The sequence below is a fragment of the Phytophthora parasitica genome (genome assembly GCF_000247585.1).
Source record: "Phytophthora parasitica INRA-310 unplaced genomic scaffold supercont2.2, whole genome shotgun sequence".
Classification (NCBI taxonomy): Eukaryota; Oomycota; class Peronosporomycetes; order Peronosporales; family Peronosporaceae; genus Phytophthora; species Phytophthora nicotianae.
This window is the reverse complement of record NW_008648988.1, coordinates 1,436,544-1,456,485: the sequence shown is the minus strand read 5'-3', so window position 1 is coordinate 1,456,485 and position 19,942 is coordinate 1,436,544. Positions and strand designations below refer to the sequence as shown.

The 19,942-nt window shown below is 49.7% G+C and overlaps 7 protein-coding genes across 9 annotated transcripts in view; 3 read left to right on the top strand and 4 right to left on the bottom strand.

Moving 5' to 3' along the window:
• The first annotated feature begins 289 nt into the window (after positions 1–289).
• Positions 290–4,661, top strand: PPTG_02511 (hypothetical protein). Its single transcript, XM_008893615.1, has one exon. The coding sequence runs from the start codon at positions 321–323 to the stop codon at positions 2,775–2,777; it is 2,457 nt and encodes an 818-aa protein (XP_008891863.1). The 5' UTR covers positions 290–320; the 3' UTR covers positions 2,778–4,661.
• Positions 4,414–7,869, bottom strand: PPTG_02510. Of its 2 annotated transcripts, XM_008893614.1 has the most exons (9): positions 6,720–7,869; positions 6,580–6,645; positions 6,361–6,517; positions 6,065–6,291; positions 5,824–6,006; positions 5,664–5,744; positions 5,425–5,600; positions 5,223–5,349; positions 4,414–5,156 (listed from the first exon to the last, which is right to left on the bottom strand). In XM_008893614.1, the coding sequence occupies exons 1-9, from the start codon at positions 7,839–7,841 to the stop codon at positions 4,458–4,460; spliced, it is 2,838 nt and encodes a 945-aa protein (XP_008891862.1). In that variant the 5' UTR covers positions 7,842–7,869; the 3' UTR covers positions 4,414–4,457. The 2 variants fall into 2 exon arrangements, with proteins under 2 accessions (XP_008891862.1, XP_008891861.1); XM_008893613.1 differs by having other exon boundaries at positions 4,414–5,349.
• Positions 7,870–7,938: 69 nt separating this feature from the next.
• PPTG_02509 (adenylosuccinate lyase) lies at positions 7,939–9,764 on the top strand. Its single transcript, XM_008893612.1, has 3 exons — positions 7,939–8,664; positions 8,736–9,091; positions 9,164–9,764. Exons 1-3 carry the CDS (start codon positions 8,029–8,031, stop codon positions 9,612–9,614), a joined length of 1,443 nt encoding a protein of 480 aa, XP_008891860.1. The 5' UTR covers positions 7,939–8,028; the 3' UTR covers positions 9,615–9,764.
• Positions 9,765–9,843: 79 nt separating this feature from the next.
• PPTG_02508 lies at positions 9,844–15,125 on the top strand. Of its 2 annotated transcripts, XM_008893610.1 has the most exons (12): positions 9,844–10,042; positions 10,276–10,323; positions 10,407–10,474; positions 10,568–10,685; positions 10,749–10,859; positions 10,922–11,028; positions 11,093–13,121; positions 13,185–13,285; positions 13,353–13,473; positions 13,540–13,608; positions 13,669–13,788; positions 13,853–15,125. In XM_008893610.1, the coding sequence occupies exons 1-12, from the start codon at positions 9,872–9,874 to the stop codon at positions 14,993–14,995; spliced, it is 4,206 nt and encodes a 1,401-aa protein (XP_008891858.1). In that variant the 5' UTR covers positions 9,844–9,871; the 3' UTR covers positions 14,996–15,125. The 2 variants fall into 2 exon arrangements, with proteins under 2 accessions (XP_008891858.1, XP_008891859.1); XM_008893611.1 differs by having other exon boundaries at positions 10,407–10,685.
• PPTG_02507 (hypothetical protein) lies at positions 13,629–17,734 on the bottom strand (the record flags this gene model as incomplete). Its single annotated transcript, XM_008893609.1, has 2 exons — positions 13,629–16,649; positions 17,370–17,734. Coding segments are annotated over 2 exons (1,867 nt in total), but the record flags the coding sequence as incomplete, so codon positions are not given.
• Positions 17,735–17,838: 104 nt separating this feature from the next.
• PPTG_02506 (hypothetical protein) lies at positions 17,839–19,396 on the bottom strand (the record flags this gene model as incomplete). The annotated part of the gene is made up of 4 exons (XM_008893608.1): positions 17,839–18,481; positions 18,538–18,670; positions 18,741–18,840; positions 18,902–19,396. 4 exons carry the CDS (start codon positions 19,394–19,396, stop codon positions 17,839–17,841), a joined length of 1,371 nt encoding a protein of 456 aa, XP_008891856.1.
• A 138-nt stretch (positions 19,397–19,534) lies between these two features.
• Positions 19,535–19,942, bottom strand: part of PPTG_02505 (hypothetical protein) — a gene marked incomplete at its 3' end in the record, with an annotated part of 1,479 nt that continues 1,071 nt past the window's right edge. The window contains exon 5 of the mRNA XM_008893607.1: positions 19,535–19,892. Coding sequence (XP_008891855.1) covers positions 19,535–19,892 — 358 coding nt within the window. The remainder of the gene's footprint in view (positions 19,893–19,942) is intronic.

The window sequence follows — 19,942 nt, the reverse complement described above, 5'->3', positions numbered from 1 at the left end:
CGATGAGATGTCTTTGATTTTTTCCACTTGCGAGTTTGGTCCTGGGTCGTCTTCTGCGTCCAAGCGAGAACGCTTCGTCGCCATCGTGCAAATTGTCGAATGATATGCTAGCTCTCCTGCTTTGGCAACAAAGATGCGGTCTAAATCACTGAATTCAAGTATATTGTTATGCAGCCATCTATTGGCCGAATTTGTATTCATTGCACTTGCAGTGTGTGAGTGATGTTCAGATGTAAATGGATTGCTAAACAAAAATACGTAAATAGTTTTAAACTATTACTATTACTGGAGCTTTGGATGGGTTGCTTTACCACATTACGATGCTATCTCCATCGCGCCAACCGCGAGCCAAATTTCCACTTGGAACCAAGTCAACTGAACCAAGCATTTTCTTCAGCGAGGCGAAACTGGTTCGAGCGATCCAAACTCTCGATTCAACTTGGAAGAGAACGGATGAAGAAAAGATTGATACACCACCGCTGTCAGACTTGCTTCGTGAAGCGATATGCAGTGTGTTGAAAATTGCAGCTTGTTTCGACGTCCCCGACTTGATAAATAAGTCTGAGTTGGAGACAGTGTGTACTGCTCGAGTGCTTGGGTGTTTAAAGCGATTTGTGGCAGGTATGCCGCCTTCATTTGGCGAATGTTGTCACCGCAAATGTGAGCAACGATTAATTCACCTGGCGCTGCTGAGCATTTTGTTTCGTATGTGCCGAGATCCAGAAGTGGCTGGCTACGTTGTAAGGGAAGGTTTGCACAGATTTCTGGTTAAAATGTGCACAGCGAGTTCGATGGAAGATTATGATGTGAGTTCGAGCATGGATCCGAAACATGATGAAGCAATTCACACTCAAGACTTCAATCCCCACGACCTCATGATAACAGTCGACCCATTTGATTGGTGCTACCAGCCGTTATGTACTCGCTTGCTGAAAGAGAACAATCATTCCTTCTTCATCCCATTTGGAATCCAGTCCTTGATCTGCTTGTTACGTGGAATTGCACTACCCACTGACGAAGTATCCGAGTTTGAGCTACGGATACACGTGAACGGTGGCACCCAGAAACGTCGAAAACTCCCGTCAATTTTTGTGTTTCCCTTACATGGAGGCAACGAAGTTCGTGTTTCAAACAAGACTAGTCAGTACAAACTCCCCTCTCTTTGCTGCAACGAGCTATCGACACGAAGTGAGCAGAGAGAAAATATCGCGCTGTGGAGTTTGGTACTGAACGATAATTCGAGTATTCATCATGCTCTCCGATCTCTCATCGCACTTTGTATTCATCTTCCACGATCATCGTTGGAATACAGATCTTTATTACGCGAAGGAAATAATATCCGCCATTCTCTTTGGAAATACAGTTGCTTGACGCCCAACTATCACAAGCTGGAGAACGCACTATCATATCTCAATGCTGGTACCGGTTTATTGTTACCATTTCAACTTATTGCTATCCAAGAATTAACGTTGACACGCATTGCTTCCACTGCTTTGCCACTCTTCGCTGAAGACGAGTCTACAAATGTGGTTGTCATTCCGATAAAGCAGATACCTATTGGTGGACGAAGAGTACTCAGCCCGATCAGTAAGAAGCCTAAGAAACGGAGGGATGGTGAGCCATTATCACTTCGCCAACGCCTGCACGCTGCATCTGAGGCGGCACATTCCGAGTTAACAAGATGGGAGAATCAGCGTACTCTACGCAATCGAGGCTCTGAACTTGTGAGGAATCACCAAAGACTCGCAATCCGAAAAGCGTGCGCCGATGTCGAAAATCTGCGGAAGCATTTAATTGGTAGCCTTGAAATCCTATGCTTCGGACGACAACATCCTGACCCCCAGCAACCATTTTCAGCGTGGATCAAGTCACTTCCAACAATTGAAACGCTTCAACTTGAGCGACAATATCAACAGGAAATGCGCCAACGCCAGATTCTTGAGCAGCAGTATCAAAGAGAAGCTCTTCGTCGTCGTGAACGAGAGGAATGCGTCCTAATGCAAGGAAATGACTACAACATACCAGAAGAGAACGAACTATCGATTCGACAGCAGAAACACCAACAATTTCTTTGTATGCAAGCAGAAATGCGCCAACTTGAGCAACGAGACTCCAATGAAGACAGCCCTATGCTTACCACAGAGGCTGATACAAAAGAGACGACAATGAAAGAAAAACGTGCGAATCAAGAGCGTCAACGCTTGTTTCAGCTTGAAGATCAACAACGTGAAGGACGTGAGTTGGAGAAAATGAGCCGCGAGGATCTGTATTACGTAGAGCGCATTATACGAGCTAAGGCAAAAGCGAAGGAGGAACAGAAAAAGCGAGAGAAGAGTGGGGATCTTAAGAAAAATGCCATCGAAGAGCAGCAGAGGCATATAGCACGAATGCGTCTGCTGGATGAGGAGAAACGACTTGCTGAGCGAGAAAGCAGTGGAATGCAACTTGAAGATTTACTAGGGAGGCAGATCCGCCTTCGAGAAGCTGAGAAAGCGAAGGAAGAGTTGAATAATGAATGGCGTGAGAGGAAGGCAATGCAGTCAGAAGAACATGATTGTCGATCTCGGTGGACACTATTAGAACGTGCTTTGATTAAACAACAACAGGAAGAGTTGAAGCAACAGAGAGCTGAAGCTCGGAGGCTAAAACGACAACAGCAAAGAGAAGAACGAGAGGTTAGAGCTGCATGGGTTGAAAGCTGGGATGACAACGGCAACAAGTACTACTACAATTCCATAACCGAGGTATCTCAATGGGAGGTGCCCGACCAATTTTGATGTTTAGTGACATAAACTGATGAAGAACAGTCGAAAACCATATCACATTCTGTCTCACAACAATGTGGGTGAAGTGTATCGGCCGTACAGGGGCTGTCTTTTCGCGTGGCAGTTGAAGTTGATGACACAAAGTACATTATCGACTAGGTGCAATAATGTGTGGACCGAGTGATTTGGAATTCTTTCTAGCGAAGATGGAAATCGGGGAATGGATTGGGCGAGAATGTGAACTCATGAAATCACTCAAGAAAGGTTTTGTATCTATATGAGGCGGAAACAATCTTGTCTGCAAAACCTTTATTACCTGAGAGTCTCGTATGAAACCATTTCAGGGAACTACCCCCAGATGACTGTATTCACTTGATCGTAAGGCTGCCAGAGTCGGATTCGCGAAAGCGTTACTGCAGGGAAGATTGGTTTGAGCCGGATTCTGAGCCAAAGAAGAAGCAACTCTTTTCCTAATGAGAGATTTCTCAAGCATGGTATCGGACCATATGAGATCATTTACGGTCCGATGGCAGGATTATTCAGAAATCACTTCGATAGCCTGAAGTCCGGTTGCAACATTGTGGTGACTGGCAATCCTGGAATTGGGAAAAGTAACTTTTACCTGTATTATATTCGGGAATTGACGTCGAGTGGATTGTTTGATGACTCGCTGCTCGTCCTGAATTATGAGGACGAATATCTGCAATGCTGCTGGATTACACTTACGTTTTATGATATGACTAATGATGAAGTCTACAATGCTCGGAAATTTTTGAAAGCTGTTCGTCTTATCGAGGGTGGGTCGAACGATATGAGATCCTGGCGTTGGGTATCTATCGCTTTTGTGCACCCGGATTGGAAAAGTTTGGTAATAATGCGTACCGGTATACCCTACCTCTATGGAACAAACAGGAGCTTATTCAGTTCAACAACTTACTGGATGAGAGCGAAAAGCTGTCTGAAGAAGAGCTTATGAATCGGTGCGATGAGGTTGGAGAGCTTGCTGTACGTGTGTTTTGTTCGTGGTTTGAACTAATGGACTTTTCGCCCCATTTTGGTTTAATAGAGGACTTTCATACAGCCATTTAGGATGCGATCAAGACACAGTCTTTAAATCGCACCGTGATGCAGGAGCTTTTTCAAATGGTTCCAAATCGTACCGACTATCGAGCCGTTTACCATTTGAAGGGTTCATTTCACTCACAGTTGCTCGAACATTATCTCGAGCGCTTCACTAGAAATGTTGTAAGATCTATCGGTCTTTGCTTCCTGCCATGGGGATGACGCTAATAATGGAGTTACACGAGAGCAGATATACGTGGAAATGCGTCACCACTGGTTTGCAATCCAACCTGATAATAAATTGAAGCTTCGATCCTTATCTGGTGGCAAAAGTGAAATACTACTGAAAGTTCATCCGATGCAACTGGCCATCAAAACCCTCGACAATGAAAGTCAATTGAAGTCATCGTTTCAAGAACCCTCGTATCATAAGATTTTCTGGTGCTACCTCTTTCGGATAAGAGTTACTTTGCAAGTGTACACCAGTACGCCCATCACTTGGACGCGTTTTGGGATCAACCCAAAGAATCTTTCCCAGCTTTTTGGGAATCGGATGACGAGGATTGCTGAATGCAGAGCAACGCCAGGCACAAGTTTCATGAATCAAATCTATTTGAAAACAAAATATTCCTATTCATCCTCATCAGCTCTTAGTCTCCAGCCCTCAGCTTGATTCCACTCTTCAAGACCTTTAGCCTCGCTCCAGTCAATCTGAATCTCTTTAAGTTGTTGAGGAGAACCCCAGTCAGACTCAGATTTTGGAATAAATGATTCTAGTTCGCCACTTGGAAATATTTGGTCTGCTGCAAAGTCAAAGAACTTTTCCCACTCTCTCACTGCTTCTTCATCCTCAGACAGTTTCGACCGATTTCGCTTGATTAGCTGCACCATCTCCTTGTGGAACGCGGAATCGGTGGCCAGCTTGACGGCTAATGCCACATACTCGTCCAAGGAAGCAGCAATGAGATCATTGATTCCCATTTGTTGATAGAAGCCGAACGTAATTCGGGAGGCCCAGAGCTCGTTCGGGAACGTCACTACTGGAACACCAGCAGCAAAGGCTTGTAGTGAGGCTCGTGGCCGTGTGAGGTGAAGGCTCGCGATAACAGCATCTGCAGCCCGCATCAGCATCGACTCTTGTTTTTGATCCACATCTGTGAGGAAATGTAAACGGTCTGGATCAACGCCTGCAGACTCCATCCGAGCTTGGAGTTGGCTCTTCCAGATCTTTCGGCTTGACGTCGATAGAAGGAAGAGATGTGCTTTCTTGTCTTTCTCAAAAAGCTTTGCTACCGCAGCATCAAAGTCAGGATGAATATGAATTATAGACTGGTTGAAAAACACACAAACAAGATGAGACAGAGAGTATTCAAAACGATACAGTTGTGTACATACCTCGATGGCAAGGTAGAAGTGAAAGTCTGGCGAAATGTCGAAGCGCTCCTCAATCGCTTTGCGCACCTGACCTCGATTAATATCCCTTTTCGGTAAAGCGGGGAGCTTGTGATATATACCCATTCCTCTACAAGATACACGAACAGGATTAATCATTAGCATCCTATCCATAGTTCACAGTGGTTGTGACACAGTTGCTTACTTGAATTTGTAGATGGCTTCCGAGTAATGCGAGTTAGCAGTTTTGTGCTCGTGTTCACTAGTGAGGTAGTAGTCCATTGTTGGTACGCCCGAAGTGTCAGCATTACCCCACCAAACCGCTTGGACTGGAGCCAGCCGAGCTAGAGACACGAAATAGGTGGTTTTATCCATTCCGAGCTAAGCATTAAACGGTGAGCAAACATGGTTGACCTTCATAACAATGTCACGAGATGAACCAACCTCTGGGTAGATGAGCACATCCATTTTCCATGCTCGAATCTCTTCGCGGACAATGCGCATGTCTTTCGGAAGAGCAACGATCTGTCGTATACCACCACAATATATGATATTAGCCTCGAGATACATACCATTCCAGGTATGATACATGCATTTTACTTACCGTTTCAGTGACTGCATCGATTTCCTTGGCCACTTTCATAGACTTGCTTTGTCCTATCGCAAAGACAACGATCTCGTACTTGTCTCGGTTGAACTTGGGTATTAGCTCCGACATGTACAACCCCACAGCCGAATTGAAGATGTAGCGCGAGACAAATCCAACTCTCAAGCGTTGTGGACCAATCTACACAAGTAAGAATGTCAGTACAAATTAAGTAAGAACACTATGTCCACACAAGTACCTCGGGTCTCTTGACATCCTCGATCTGCTGAGTGTACGGCAGTGGAATGATGCCATAGCTTGCCACATAATCTTCGAGCATAAGCTGCCGTCGATACAGCAACTGCCAATACAATTGACCCATAGCTGCCTTGAGCTCGCGGTTATTTCGGTTGTGCGCTGTCAACGTAATTGCGGTCGACAGCGATATTCGATTAGGGTCCACCTCCGTCGTCTCAAGTGAGTCCACTGGTTTGTATCAGCGCAAACTTGAGTTAACAATACGTTTTGAAGTAGCATGAACACCAAAGTACTTACGATTGTGTAGCAATGCCTCGACTTCACGTTCAAAACGATCACGATACGCGTCTATTTCTTTTTGTGATGAAGGGAGGACACGCGGCAGAACTGTTGCTTTCATGACCATAATCCGTGTTCGAGGGTGGAAGCGGTCGAAGATTTCGCTGCCAAGAACCTGTTACCAGAATGCAGGCTTTAGAAACGAGTAATTTCCCATCAGATAGAATACAATCGCACCTGGTCGTAAAGATCAATACTTTTCTGTGTTTCCCCGAGAGCTTCCAATGTCTCGGCAAGATTAAGCTGCAATAATTGACGCGAATTGTCGTTAGTCTCGTAATTAAGCGCTTCACTCGACCCAATACCAAGTATCTTACCGTGCCTGCAAGCAGACCAAGCTCCGACGATCGCTGATATTCATTCAGCGCCGTTTCAAATTGACCAGCATTTGCTAGTAAATTACCACGATCATTGTGAAAAACAGGTTCGTCCGGCCAGCGTTCCAGCGCTTCGTTCAGACAGCGATCAGCGCGATACCAGCCGTCAGTGACGCGGATGAGCTCACACAGTCTTCCCGTTGCATCTTTTGCCACATGTTCAGCCTTTGTCGGCTCCAGTTGGCTATACAATAAACTCATTGGTGTGTTGGCCACTTTGCTGTATTCCTTGAAGGCTTCCTCCCACTTCCCCTTTGACTGCATGGCATCTCCCAAGTTAACTGCCGCTTGGACTTGCATAGGGTTCAGCTCTATTGCTCGTCGGTAGTGCTTGATCGCTTCATTTATTCGACCAAGAGATTTTAGACAAATCCCAAGCGAGTTGTGGAAATTCTCCTCGCTCTCGTTCGACTGTACTGCTCGATATAACAAAGACAGTGCTTCATGCAACTTGCCGTCTTGATACAGTGCCAGTCCTAGTAGATGCTGCGCTGGTCCGTGATCTGGGAAAATGGCCAACACGTAGCGATAAATGCCAGACGCTGTTTCTCGTTCCTGTGCTTTGTGCAGTTCTGCTCCTGCTTCCAGGGCGTCGGCTACGCTTAAGCGGTCATCGACGCCTGGTAATAGGATGGAACCGACTGAAAACGTTCGTGTGGATAACGCTACCATATTGCCGTCGTTCTCCAGCCCGACAGTCAACGCGTAAGAGAGACCTGGTACGAGGCCAGCAACGTGGAATGTGGTGTAATTCAAGCTCTGATCGAAGCAGGACTCGTCCACTTCGCCTGCTCCGCTATCGAGTACCACGTCGGGTGGTACGTAGGCTGGCTGCATCACTATGCAGACCCTGGAGCGACGCAGACCTGAGCTCAGCAGCTCGGAACGCACCTCGATTTCCACCTGCAGCTCTGTATCCGCCATCATCATGTCGTTCTGAGGGTGCAGGATCTCCAGCAATGGCAGCGTGTAGTACGGCATGGGGTCATTGAAACCGGGCGACAGCGCGGCGACAATAGCCACGCACACGGAGCAGCACAAGACCCACACAGGTGCAGCCATCCTCCCTGTGACTTGTGATGCTGCTAGATACTTTTGTGATTTGCATGGATACAAATGCTTTTAGCCAATGAAGTAAAGATTACGTTTTCATAATTACCAGTAAGATTGCGGTATTTATTAACGGCCTCCGTTGGTCGTGTTCAATGGCCATCCGTCACTTGTAAAGACGCAAGGAAACACTATCAGCATGGCCGAGCACAACCGCTACGAGCACCCGCTGGTGAGCCGCTATGCCACCAAGGAGATGAGCGAGATTTGGTCTCCGGACCGCAAGTTCTCGACGTGGCGTCAGCTGTGGCTGGCGCTGGCCAAGTCCGAGAAGGAACTGGGTCTGGCCATCACGCAGGAGCAGCTGGACGCCATGGCTGCCCACCTCACGGACATCGACTATGAGTACGCTGCCGAGATGGAGAAAAAGTTCCGTCACGATGTCATGGCTCACGTGCACACGTTCGGCAAGGAGGCGCCTGTGGCCATGCCTATCATCCACTTGGGCGCTACCAGCTGCTACGTGGGTGACAACGCCGATATTATCCAGATCAAGCAGGGTCTGCAGCTTATTCAGCGCAAGATGGTCAAGGCCATGAAGGTGCTGGCCGATTTTGCTCTTGAGTACAAGGACATGCCCGCTATGGGCTTCACGCACTTCCAGCCGGCACAGTTGGTGACGGTCGGCAAGCGTGCCTCGCTCTGGCTGCAGGACTTGTGGCTCGACTTCCAGCAACTTAGCGAGCAGATCGACAGTCTGCCTATGCGTGGCGTCAAGGGTACTACCGGTACTCAGGCCAGTTTCCTGGACCTGTTCGAGGGCGACCACGAGAAGGTTAGAGCTGGTTTTGAGGATTTCAGAATGTTATAGGTTTACTTATCGCGACTTTGTTAACACGATGACAGGTCAAGAAGCTGAATGAGCTGGTGGCCGAGAAGATGGGCTTCAAGAAGGTGATCCCCGTGTCTGGCCAGACGTACACGCGTAAGATCGACTACTTCGTGCTGTCGATCTTGTCGGGTATCGCCCAGTCGGCCTACAAGATGGCGGGTGACATCCGTCTCCTTGCCAACATGAAGGAGATCGAGGAGCCGTTCGAGAAGAACCAGATCGGTTCTTCGGCCATGGCTTACAAGCGCAACCCCATGCGCTCGGAGCGTATCTGCAGTCTGGCGCGTTACGTCATCTCCCTCACGGACAACGCCGCGCAGACCCACGCTGCTCAGTGGTTTGAGCGCACGCTGGATGACTCGGCCAACCGGTGCGTTAACTTTCCAGCTTGAACTTACTGACCTGACTTGCAGTATACTGACGATCTTTGATGGTTATACAGTCGTATGGTGCTTCCGGAGGCTTTCCTCGCCACGGACGTCATCCTGAACCTGATCACCAACGTGTCGGACGGTCTGCAGGTGTGGCCCAATGTGATCAAGGCGCACATCAAGGCTGAGCTGCCCTTCATGGCCACCGAGAACATCCTGATGGCCTGCGTGAAGGCCGGCGGTGACCGTCAGGAGCTGCACGAGGCTATTCGCACGCACTCAATGGAGGCTGGCAAGCGTGTTAAGGTGGAGGGTGCCGCCAACGACCTGCTGGAGCGCATCGCCGCCGACCCGCTGTTCAAGGCTGTGCACGACCACATGGACGCGCTGCTGGACCCGTCTCTCTTCATCGGTCGCTGCCCGCAGCAGGTTGAGGAGTTTATCGGTGAGGAGATCGCCCCCATCCTCAAGGAGCACGCCAAGCTGCTTGAGGTGGAGAACGTCGACGGCATCAACGTCTAAGTGCATCGACCCTGTTGCTGTCAGCAACGCTTTCGTAAATTACCGTAAAATATCGAGTAACGTTGATATTTACAGGTAAATTTCATGAAAAAATTCTATCGACATATTTTAAATGCAAGTTTAAAAGTTTCAACAATAAGGTTTATGCGATTCAACAGTTTTCAAGCCTCTATAAATACATGAATCATGCGTTTTCACAGGAATCTGCCCGTGGCTCCCTCCACTTTCACCAGAACCGCTCTTCACATACTCACGCCATGTCAAGCAGCTCGTCCAGTGGCTACTCGGACGAGGACCTGGAGGCATCAGCGCCAAGCGCCGCGGCCCCATCGGCCTCGGAGCTGAGCCACGCGGTGGAACTGGCTCAGATCTGCTCCTTCTGTACCACGTTCCGTCAGCCACTGCGCCTACCGAGCTTCTCTCGAACGGTAAGACGTCGTTTAGAAGCTCCTCGGTCTTGAGTCGTAAGAGGAGGCTTCTGAGGCGGGTCCTGAGCCTCAGGGGACACGGGGGGAGACACCGAGACATCTATAGATGCCTCTACATCTCCGCTACCTCCCCGTATCCTCTACACTTGGGATTTGTATGCAGGGCATGGAGTTTTACCCCCTCGACGCCAATGCTCACCTGTACATGTCATACCTGTTACTATCGATTTTAGGCCCTCCAAGAAGCCATTCTGGGCGCTTCCAACGGCGATATGACTCATGTAAGTTGACGAATATGATACAGCATTGCAGTGGCGATTCTAACGAGCGTTCTGGCGTTCTGACGTTCTGGTGGTCCCCTCAGGTGGAATTGTTGGCCGAATTACACTTCAAGTTGGCGCGCGAACACCCGACGGCGAAAATGGAAAAAATGTGAGTGCAATGTTGTTGCCCATTGGTGACGAGGCTGTACAGCCAATGGTTGCGCGTACACATGTACTAATGCGTTTTGGTGTCGATTCACAGGGTGCAGGACTGGGAAAAGACCTTGGCTCGTAAACTGCAGGATAACTGGCGCAAAGAATTCACTGCGAATCCCATGGGCGGAGGCGTGACGTATGCACGACTAACGGTGTTTGAAAGGGTAAGTATTTCACTTTTTAAGGGGGTAAGTCGATGTTGAGGCTGAAAGTATCTTTGTCGGTAGGTGAAAATTCTGGATGCGCTGTGCCATTGGAAACTCGACACGTGTGCCGAGATCCACAAACACATTGCCAATTTGCAAAAAGAAAACGACAACGAGGGCATTAAGAAACTGGTAAGGTGGTTGTGGTGGAATTGTAGTGGTGTGGTCTTCTAAGAGATTGTGTGATGAAATAGCGAGCAGGGGAGATCGGAACGGATGACAAGGGAGTGTCGTACTGGTATTTTGATGATGGATGTTGGATATACGCCGAAGACAAGCCACGGTGGCAACTTGAAGACAGGTACGATACTGTTTAACTAGCTGTGGTAGCTACACGTTTGCTAACCATTCTACCTTTACTCTAGGAAACCGTCGTATGTGGTGGAGTTTGCAAGTGCCAAACGAATCCGATTATCTATTAATTTTGACCCGGACCAGGATTCGTCGGCCCCACCGCTCCGATTGCCAGTAAAATCCGTGGCTTTCGCTGACGAAGTCAAAGAGGAGAAGATGAAAAAGGAGGTGGCACAGTGCTCATCGGATTCGAAGGTGAAAAGCGAAAGTGTTTCTACCGAGACAGTAAAATTGGAAACGACTGTCGAATTGGTCAAGACAGAGAAAGAAGAGTCAACGTTGGTATCCGTGGCAAAAGAAGTTCACGTCACTACAGACGAAACTGCGGCTGCTGTGAAAGAAGAGGCCTCGCATGCTGCCCAGACTCCGACTGCCAGGAGAATGGACATTAATGCGCTGTGTGCGTCCGTGTCTCCGTTGAGTGAAGAAGCTGGGGCCTTACACCAGTCTAATGGATCTATTCAGACGCAAGGTGATGACAACGTGAGTAAATCGGCAGGTTTGGCTTCCGTGTCAATCACGACTACACGAATGGAGTCACCACGATCACCGGACAAACAGGAAGATACTACTTTATGTGACAAGAAGGCTACGGCTTCAAATGAGGAGAAAACTTCTTCTAAGAGCCCAGGAAAGGAGTCGCCAGTGAAGATAAAAGAAGACAATGCAGGTGACCATACCCACCCATCCGTAGTGGCCATAGTGGGCTCCAAAAAGCGTACAATTATCGACGACGACAGCAGCGATAGCGATGTTGATTTATCAAAGGAAACAACGGATAAAAAGGTGGAGTCTAAAGCGGCATCATCCCCGCCACCAAGAAAGAAACGTAAAGCAAGCATTGAGAACACCAGCAACGCAGCAGCTTTGAGCACGGACACCATCAAAGATGAGTCAATGGAGCTTGTTAGTACGCAATTGAACGGCACAACGGCCTCTCAAGAGTCTCATGGCGATACTCAAGTGTCTAAAGGCGACGCTGTGGCTAAAGAAACGAGGCCAGTAGTGTCCAAAGCTGGTCCTGTGCCAACGATTGTCAAAGATTTGAGCTCCCCGTCGTCAAAAGTGAATGCTGAAGCAAAAGAACCGAGCCCTTCAACCGCTGTACCGAAAGATAGCAGCGAAGAAACCGGTAACACTGAAGCGAAGAAGCCTGAGGATTCAGCAAGTCAAGTAACACCGTCGGGTCCTGCTTCAACGTCACCGACCGATCCAGCTGCAGCACCGGAATCATTCGACATTACCTGTGAAAGCTGCAAAAAGTGCTATGATATGAGGTATGTGGATCCTCCATTAGTGGAGCGACCAACCGAGGAGTGGCGATGTTTTGAGTGCCTGGTGAACGATGCTCGTGGCTGGCCCCGTCGACGGAAATCTACCCCGAGAGAGACTTTCTCTCCGCGTGAAGATGAATCGTCATCTAGGAGACGAAGCTCATCGTCAAAGTCTCGCAGTGGATCATCATCGAAGAAGTCGAAGAAAAGCTCCAGTAAAAGTCGCTCCAGCTCCTCCTCCAAGAAGAAAAGCAGCCACAGCAGCTCGTCCAAGCGAAAGTCGTCCAGTAGCAAGAGCAGTTCTAGCAAAAAATCGTCCTCTTCGTCTTCGAAGAAGCACAAGAAGCGCAAGTCCTCGTCATCTTCGCATCACAGCAGCCACGGACACCACCGAAGGCGGCATCATTATCATGCAGAATTTGCTAAGCTTGTGACCTTGTTCCGTGAACGGCAAGAGCAGCGTCTTGGTATTGAAGAAGCTCGAATAAACGGAGATCTCCAGATGGCTTTTGATGAAGCCCCTCAAGGCTGGCGTGTGGTTAGCTCCACGCTTGATGATTTACGCGCACTGATCGAGTCGCTGTCTGGCGGATCTCTGGAGCAAGACCGACTGAGAGGGCGACTTATCTTGATTATGAAGGAGCAAGAGAAACAAGAGGAGGAACGGCGGAAGCAACAAGAACTTGCTTGGAATATCCTCCCACGGCGGCAATCGTCTCGCATTGCGATCGGAAGAATGAAGAACCAGTCCACGCAGGAGTCGGATGTGAGTGCTGTCAGCTGAGGTATGTTGTTGAATTGACGAACACTAATTTTATTGTATATGCAGGTGGAAGACAGATATTCTGACGACGACGAGGAGAACCGACGTCCGGGTTTGCGGTCAAGAAGATCGCCTGATGGTGTCGATGACAGGCAAAAACATGACCGGTATTTCTGGGTTTGTCTTCCAGCAGATTCATTTCAGATTTTAACAGTGTCTTTGCTTGTTATTCAGAGCGTGGCGGGCACGCCGGCGACATCAGGGTTCAGACGATGAGGATGTAGAGGATGAAGATGACGAGTTGGATAGTAATGGTGTGACTGCCGGAAATTGGATAGACTGGTCGCTGTTGAAGGTACTATCAGCTACTTGGAATGGGACTGTGTCGTTGATTTGACCGTTTGGCTGTTATTTTCTATAGGGTAACACTCGCGCTCTTTCAACAGTTTGTTTGGCACTCGTCAACCGGCTTTTAAAGGAAGAAGCTGCGGTTAGTAGATATCTTAACCTCTCTTGGTTGTCAATATTTAACTCTTTTTTTTATCTTCAGGAACTTTTCTCGCGACCTGTTGACCCAGGGATGGATGGCTGTCCGAATTACTTGTCTGTGATCACCCATCCGATCGATCTTGGTACAATTCGATCTCGCGTTGAAGCCAAATTTTACCGGGTACGACGAAGAAAAGCTTTGAAGATCCATTCCTGTTTATCTAACATTTGTTGTTCTTCGCTAGAAATGGGAATTATTTAAGAAGGACGTTGAACTGGTGTGGCAGAATTGTCGTACATTCAACGCTCCTGACACGTTGGTAGTGCAGTTTGCCGACACGCTCTCGAAGCTGTCACGCTCCATGTGCATCGCTGCAGAGAAGAAAGGTGTGGATCGCATGAAGGACAGGAGAAGTGAGGACGAAGAGAGCGGGAACGAGAGTGAGGATATCATGAGTGATGCGAGCAAGGCGGAATCCCGTAGCAGTATTAACAAGGCGTGGACAGAGAGCAGTGCTTCAGAAAGTAGCGACTCCAGTGATGGCTCCTCTTCTGATGGCGACAGTGATAGTGACGCAGCTAGCCGCAAACGAAGACCATCGCGCTCGTCATCCAAGAAACCGCAAACTCGCGCTCGATCTACGAAGTCAAGTCGTACTAGTCGTCCAGCAAATAAGCGCAGCAGTCGGAGTACCCGAACTCGTTCGTCCAGGAAGCGTTCAGCACCCACTTCAAGCAGCGAAGACGAATCCTCAGCTTCAGAGGACGCAATTTTTTCTCCTGTTCGGAAGAATCCGCGGCCAAGTCGAGCGTCAGTGTCCAAGTCTAAAGACAAAGTGGATCCGCCAACGGAGGACGAAGATTTTAGTGCCGACGATAAAGCAGTCAACCGGCCCCCTCCGCCCCAGAATGGCGCTCCGTCGCCTTCGCCGCCACCTCCGCCACCACCGCAAGTGGCTCAGAAGCGTCCGAAGCCCCGACTCATCGTTAGCGACAGTTCCAGCTCCGATAGCTCCGATAGTGACGACAACTCGTCTTCTTCTGCGTCGTCTGATTCTGATGGGTCCGATAGCGATGCACGTCCCGCGAACAAGCCCCAGCCGCCTCCACCGTCTGCTGCAGAAGCTCCTGCTCCGCCCCCACCATCGCCACCTCCACCTGCTGCGTCGCCAGAGGACAGTAAACCTCCTGTGCGACCATCACCGAGTCACAAGACCAAGCCGAAGACTGCTGCTACTCAAGGCAAGAAGAAAGCGTCACCCACAGCAGAGACCGGCTACACCCACTCACCAGCCTTGTTGAACTCGTATCTCTCGTCTTCGTCTTCTTCGTCCGACTTTTCTTCGGGTGATAGCGATTCCAGTGACGGAGACAGTGATAGCGACTGAGGTGACTATAGGTAAATATCAAACAGGGAACCTGAGTGGCAACTGCACAAGTTAGTGTGTAATTTTGACTAGCGTCGCAAAGAGCACGTATAGCATAAGACCGTCAATTCATACGTGTTGGCAATGCTCCGTTCTACACCTTTCGAGTGCTGTTACCAGAAGTAGAGCACGTATAACAAGAGCACGAAAGCCGCAAGGTAGCTGAGGTTTACCTTGCTAGCGAGGAAGCGGAAGTTAAACCGGAAGCGCACGAATGGACTAGCAGGGTCCACTTCCAAGTTGTCTTCCAGTCGCTTGCCATGATACGGATTCACAAACCCAAACTGCGCATTCAGCCACGTCGAGAGCTTGTACGATAGCCGCACAAGCCACGCCACCTCGTACGAACAAATAGGACTAAGCATGGGGTCACCAATGTACTCTGCTGTATCTGGCGAGCACAAGCGTATGCCATACTGCAGCTGGAAAACACCCTCACGAGAGAGCAAGTGTGGCAGCTTCTTGTCCCGACTTGGCGCGAATGATTCCAACCCGCCACCTGTAGCTGCAGACGACGAGCGAGAGTGAGCCGTTGAAGCCACATAGGCATCTGAAATCTCGAATACGCGTCGCAACATGCGGCTCAAGCGCTGAACCTGCTCGGCCACTTTGTCAACAGTCTTTGAACTCGATACACGGAACACGGCGCTTACATTCTGGTACAGATCGGCAGGAGAGTGCACGGACGTCGAAGACGTGGCGGTGGATGCTGCGGCAGCTTCCCACAGCTTGTCGAAGAGACGTTCAGCGTCACGGTGGAAGCTGTCGTGGAGCGGGATGGGCGTGCATTCGATACCTAGAGACTTGCAGTAGAACGTCAGCACGTGCGCTTGAGTAGCCGTGAGCGCGTCGCCCGCTGTAGACTTGGACTTTGATGAGGAACCGATGCTCCCACTACGCGTACGTGTGATGTTGGAGCTACGATTGAAGCTGAAAGGCATAGCGAATGGCTGCGACTTCTCGAGGTGAAGCGATGCACGACGTAGAAGTGCCAATAAATCCGAATTGTACACGCTCAATACTCGATCAACAATCTGGAGGTTCCGCTCGTCACCTGCAGAGAAGTCCAGCTCCTTCGCGCGCTCCACAAATGCGCCTAAGAGCGTTGTGTAGAAGTGGTAATTCGCCAGTACGTAGCTTTCCCACGCGGAAGTGTACCCTGGTACCGTGTCCTGACCAGGTGTCGTCTCTACGCCCTTGGACTCAATCCAAGATCGACAATGCCACGGCTGGATATACGCGAGCCAAACATCCGTGATAGCCAGGAAAGCCGTCGGTGAGAGTCCAATAGGAGCCCGCGAGAACACGAGCCGGAAGAATGCGTACAGAGGAGGCCGCAGCATCGTGACACTTCGACTTAGATACACACCACCACTACCCACGACCATCCCGGTGCCTCCCTGTGATCCATTCGAGTCCTCAGCCAATGGAGCAGGGAAGAAAGAGTCCGACAGCAAGTGGATAATAGTGAGCAGCAACGAGCTCAGTAGATCATCCGATGGCGCCATGTAACTGGTGGACGTATAGACCGAAGCAAACGGACTCACAGGCATATTGGCCGGCGGTGGCGGACGAATGACGCCTGGAGCTGCAGTCGAAGCCCCAACAGGCTCATCTGAGAACGAAATGAGGTTCTGTCGCAGCCAAAATTCAATCAAAATGTGAAGAAACAGGTTCGAATCCTTGAGTAGTTTGCCGTGGAAGCGGCTCTTGACGCCACGGTTGCTGTCAGGCAAGAAAGCCCGTAAATACTGCAGTAGCAGCACGTTGTACGGGTTGCCTCTCGTTAGCGCTGTGACTCCGTCCTTCCCGTACATTCTCCAACTGGACTGTCGCGTCTTGGCAGTTGTAGACGTCGACGCCTTCGCTCCAGAGCTCGATCCAGCCGTAGTTGGGCTTGTAGACGTCGTGGATCCACTTGGATGCGATGAACTCGCTGGATGTCTAAGGAAATAGAACAAATATAACTCCGTAATAGACACGAGGAGCTCGGGATTGCGTAGATCCAGTCGCTGCTTGGCTAGAGGCTTGTGCAGCAGCTGCGTGAAGAGCAGACTAGCCCCTCGACCACTGACAATAGACATCTTGCTCTGCTCCGGCAGCATGTCCAGTGCTAGCTTAAACTCCACTGGATGCTGCACTCGAAAGAGGAACTGGAACACCGAGCCGTCCTCGGAGCGCACGCCACCGCCCAATAACTTGACGATGGCGCGTCCGCTAGTGGTTAGAGAGGCTAAAAACTCGTCAACGTCGTCCTCATCCGTGGCGACGCCTGCTGCCGCGCGCTCGCGTCTCTGCTCGGCGCGTTTCTTGGCTGCAAGTGCTGCGGATGAGCCTGTTGCGGGGGTCACGCCCAATCCGGCGCTATAATCGAGCCATCCGCCGTCCTTTTGCTTGGAGATTGCGTCTAGACCGAAGACGCGGTCCAAAAGCTGGTTGAATCGCTCGTAGAAGACGCTACGCAGCTGCGCAGACTGTCGTTTGGCCGCTGAGCCTGCCGATAAACCTGCTTGTGTCTCGGCCACCAGATAGCGACGCAGCGCCTCAGCCACGACTGGCACGTCGTACGAGTTGAGTGCACGCTCGAAGTCCGCATCCGACTCGCTGAAGGTCAGCGCTGAGGACGTGGGCGCTGCTGGCGAGGCAAGAGTGGAGGTGGAGCTGCCGGTTGCAGACAACCCCGCACTCATCGGTAACATTTTCTACTATTGACGCTAAAAAGGTTGGAGGGGAGCAAACACAGACTAAAGACTAAAAACGAGACTACATTTGTATCATGGCTACAGTTGTTGAAGTTCTTAGTTTTACTGCAGTAGGACGCCTTTGCTTTTAAAGTAGAGGATGCCAGTGGTGGTCATGACGAGGAAGAGTGCGATAGTGACTATGACGACGCCCAGGAACCAGCCATCTGCAGTTTCGAGTCCGGAATGTAGGTTCATCCCGAAGACGCCAGCGATGAACGTGCCGATGGACAAACTGATGACCACAATGGAGAAGATGAGGTCTACACCAAGCAGATAGTTTCGCATCGAGTCGAGCTGCATCATGACGAGACTCTCCGTGTTCGAGATACGATGCTGCATCAATTCAGCCTTGGTACGCGTGGAGAAAATGTCTTGGAGATAGTTCTCAATCAGCACCTCGATCTCCTCCGAGTCGATACTCCAAAGATCCGACAGCAGATTGGGCTCGTTATACAATCTCGTGAGATATAGCAGACGAAGATCTTCTTCGTTGTCTAGGAGCACCATCAACGCGCGACGCACACCGTCCACTTGAGTCTCGAACTCGTTGATGGTGTTCTTGAACTCCCGCAGTTTCTCGAGTTCTCGTGCGTTCAGACCGCCCTGCATCAGCCCATCGAGAGCACTGACAACTACAGGAGATAGTTGATCGAACTGGGACTGAAAGTAGCGTGAAAGCGTTGCCAGTAATGCCTCCAAAGCTCTGAAAAGCAATAGTTAGCGTCTCAAACCTGTGACCAAGTCCATCAATAGCTGTACCTGAATTCAAACGGAGCATCATCGTCACGCGCAGTCTCAGCAAATTTCGACTTCAAGACGGACAAGAGGGCATCCGCTCCGTCCGGGACGTACACGAGACACACATCTCGCAGCACAATAGCGCGCAATGGATCTTTGCCAACAAACAAATGTCAGCAAATGAACTGTACTTGTGAGTTGTTGAATGTTGCAGTTGTTCCTACCAGCGCTGATCAGAATTGCTTGTTTTCGAGTGACAATACGAGGCTCATTCGTCACTGAGAACGCATTCTCCATTTTGCGAATATCTCGGGAGTGAACGCGCTGGTGCACGAAGTACAATTAGATACTGCTGTGTTGATAAAGAGTACTACAACAAACGCACCTGAACACCGACAGCGTGCAGTTCTAGTTGACTTGCTTGTCGATTCTGCTGACCAAGTTTCCAAATCTTCCCAGCAGTAGAACTGCTACTGCGTCTGCGCATTGGAGGCGGTGACATTTTCTCCATTTCCGGCGTTGCATTCTCTTCACGCTTAACCTCTTCCTTTGGTTCTGCAGCCTCCTGGGTCATTCGTAGTACCTCATGACGACTCATTTCCTTCAACGTTGGTCTCCCCTTTCGATCGAAGACCATCATCAGAACTCGACCGCTCTTCGCCCCAGGATCGAAATGGCACCCGAACTTTTTGAACGGACCGTGACTCGAGCCACTGAGCTCGACCGTCTCCGGTAACCGCACTTCGACCATGCGCTGGTACGTCCCGTATGAAGTTGAAGGGCTGGCATACTCACTAGACTGCTGACTGGCTCCACCAAGCAGCGGTGATGGGGAAGAATCACTTTCGATGTTGTCCGAGAAATCTAGAGCCTCCGACATGAGTGAAGAAAAAGGAGGTTTGAGTTATAAGAGGATCCTTAATACTAACTTGTCAGGTTCACGTCCCTTTGACGGACGGCTGTGGTAGTTTAACGAAAAGATATGACGGTTGGTTTCCAAGTACAATTGAGATTCTATTCACATTAGCATGACTCCTTTGTGCTTGAAAAACAGTACGCCTCCTCCCATTGAGATGACGAAGAAGGCGACAATGGCGACGACGACACTCCAAAACCAGTAATCGGCGGTATCCACGCCTGAAGCCAAGTTCATACCAAACATACCCGAGACCAAGGTACCCACCGCTATGTTGACAGACAGGAGTGAGAAGATGAGCTGCGCTTTCAGTAGATAGTTCCGCTTCGAGTCGAATTTGAGTGTCACGAGACTCTCCGTGTTGGTGATCCAATGTTGCAGCAGCTCGGCCGTCGTGCGAGTGGAGAAAATATCTTGCAGGTAATTTTCGATCAGCACTTCAGCTTCCTCCGAGTCGAAGCTATAGAGATCCGACAAGAGGTCAGGATTCTCGTAGATTTTAGTGAGATA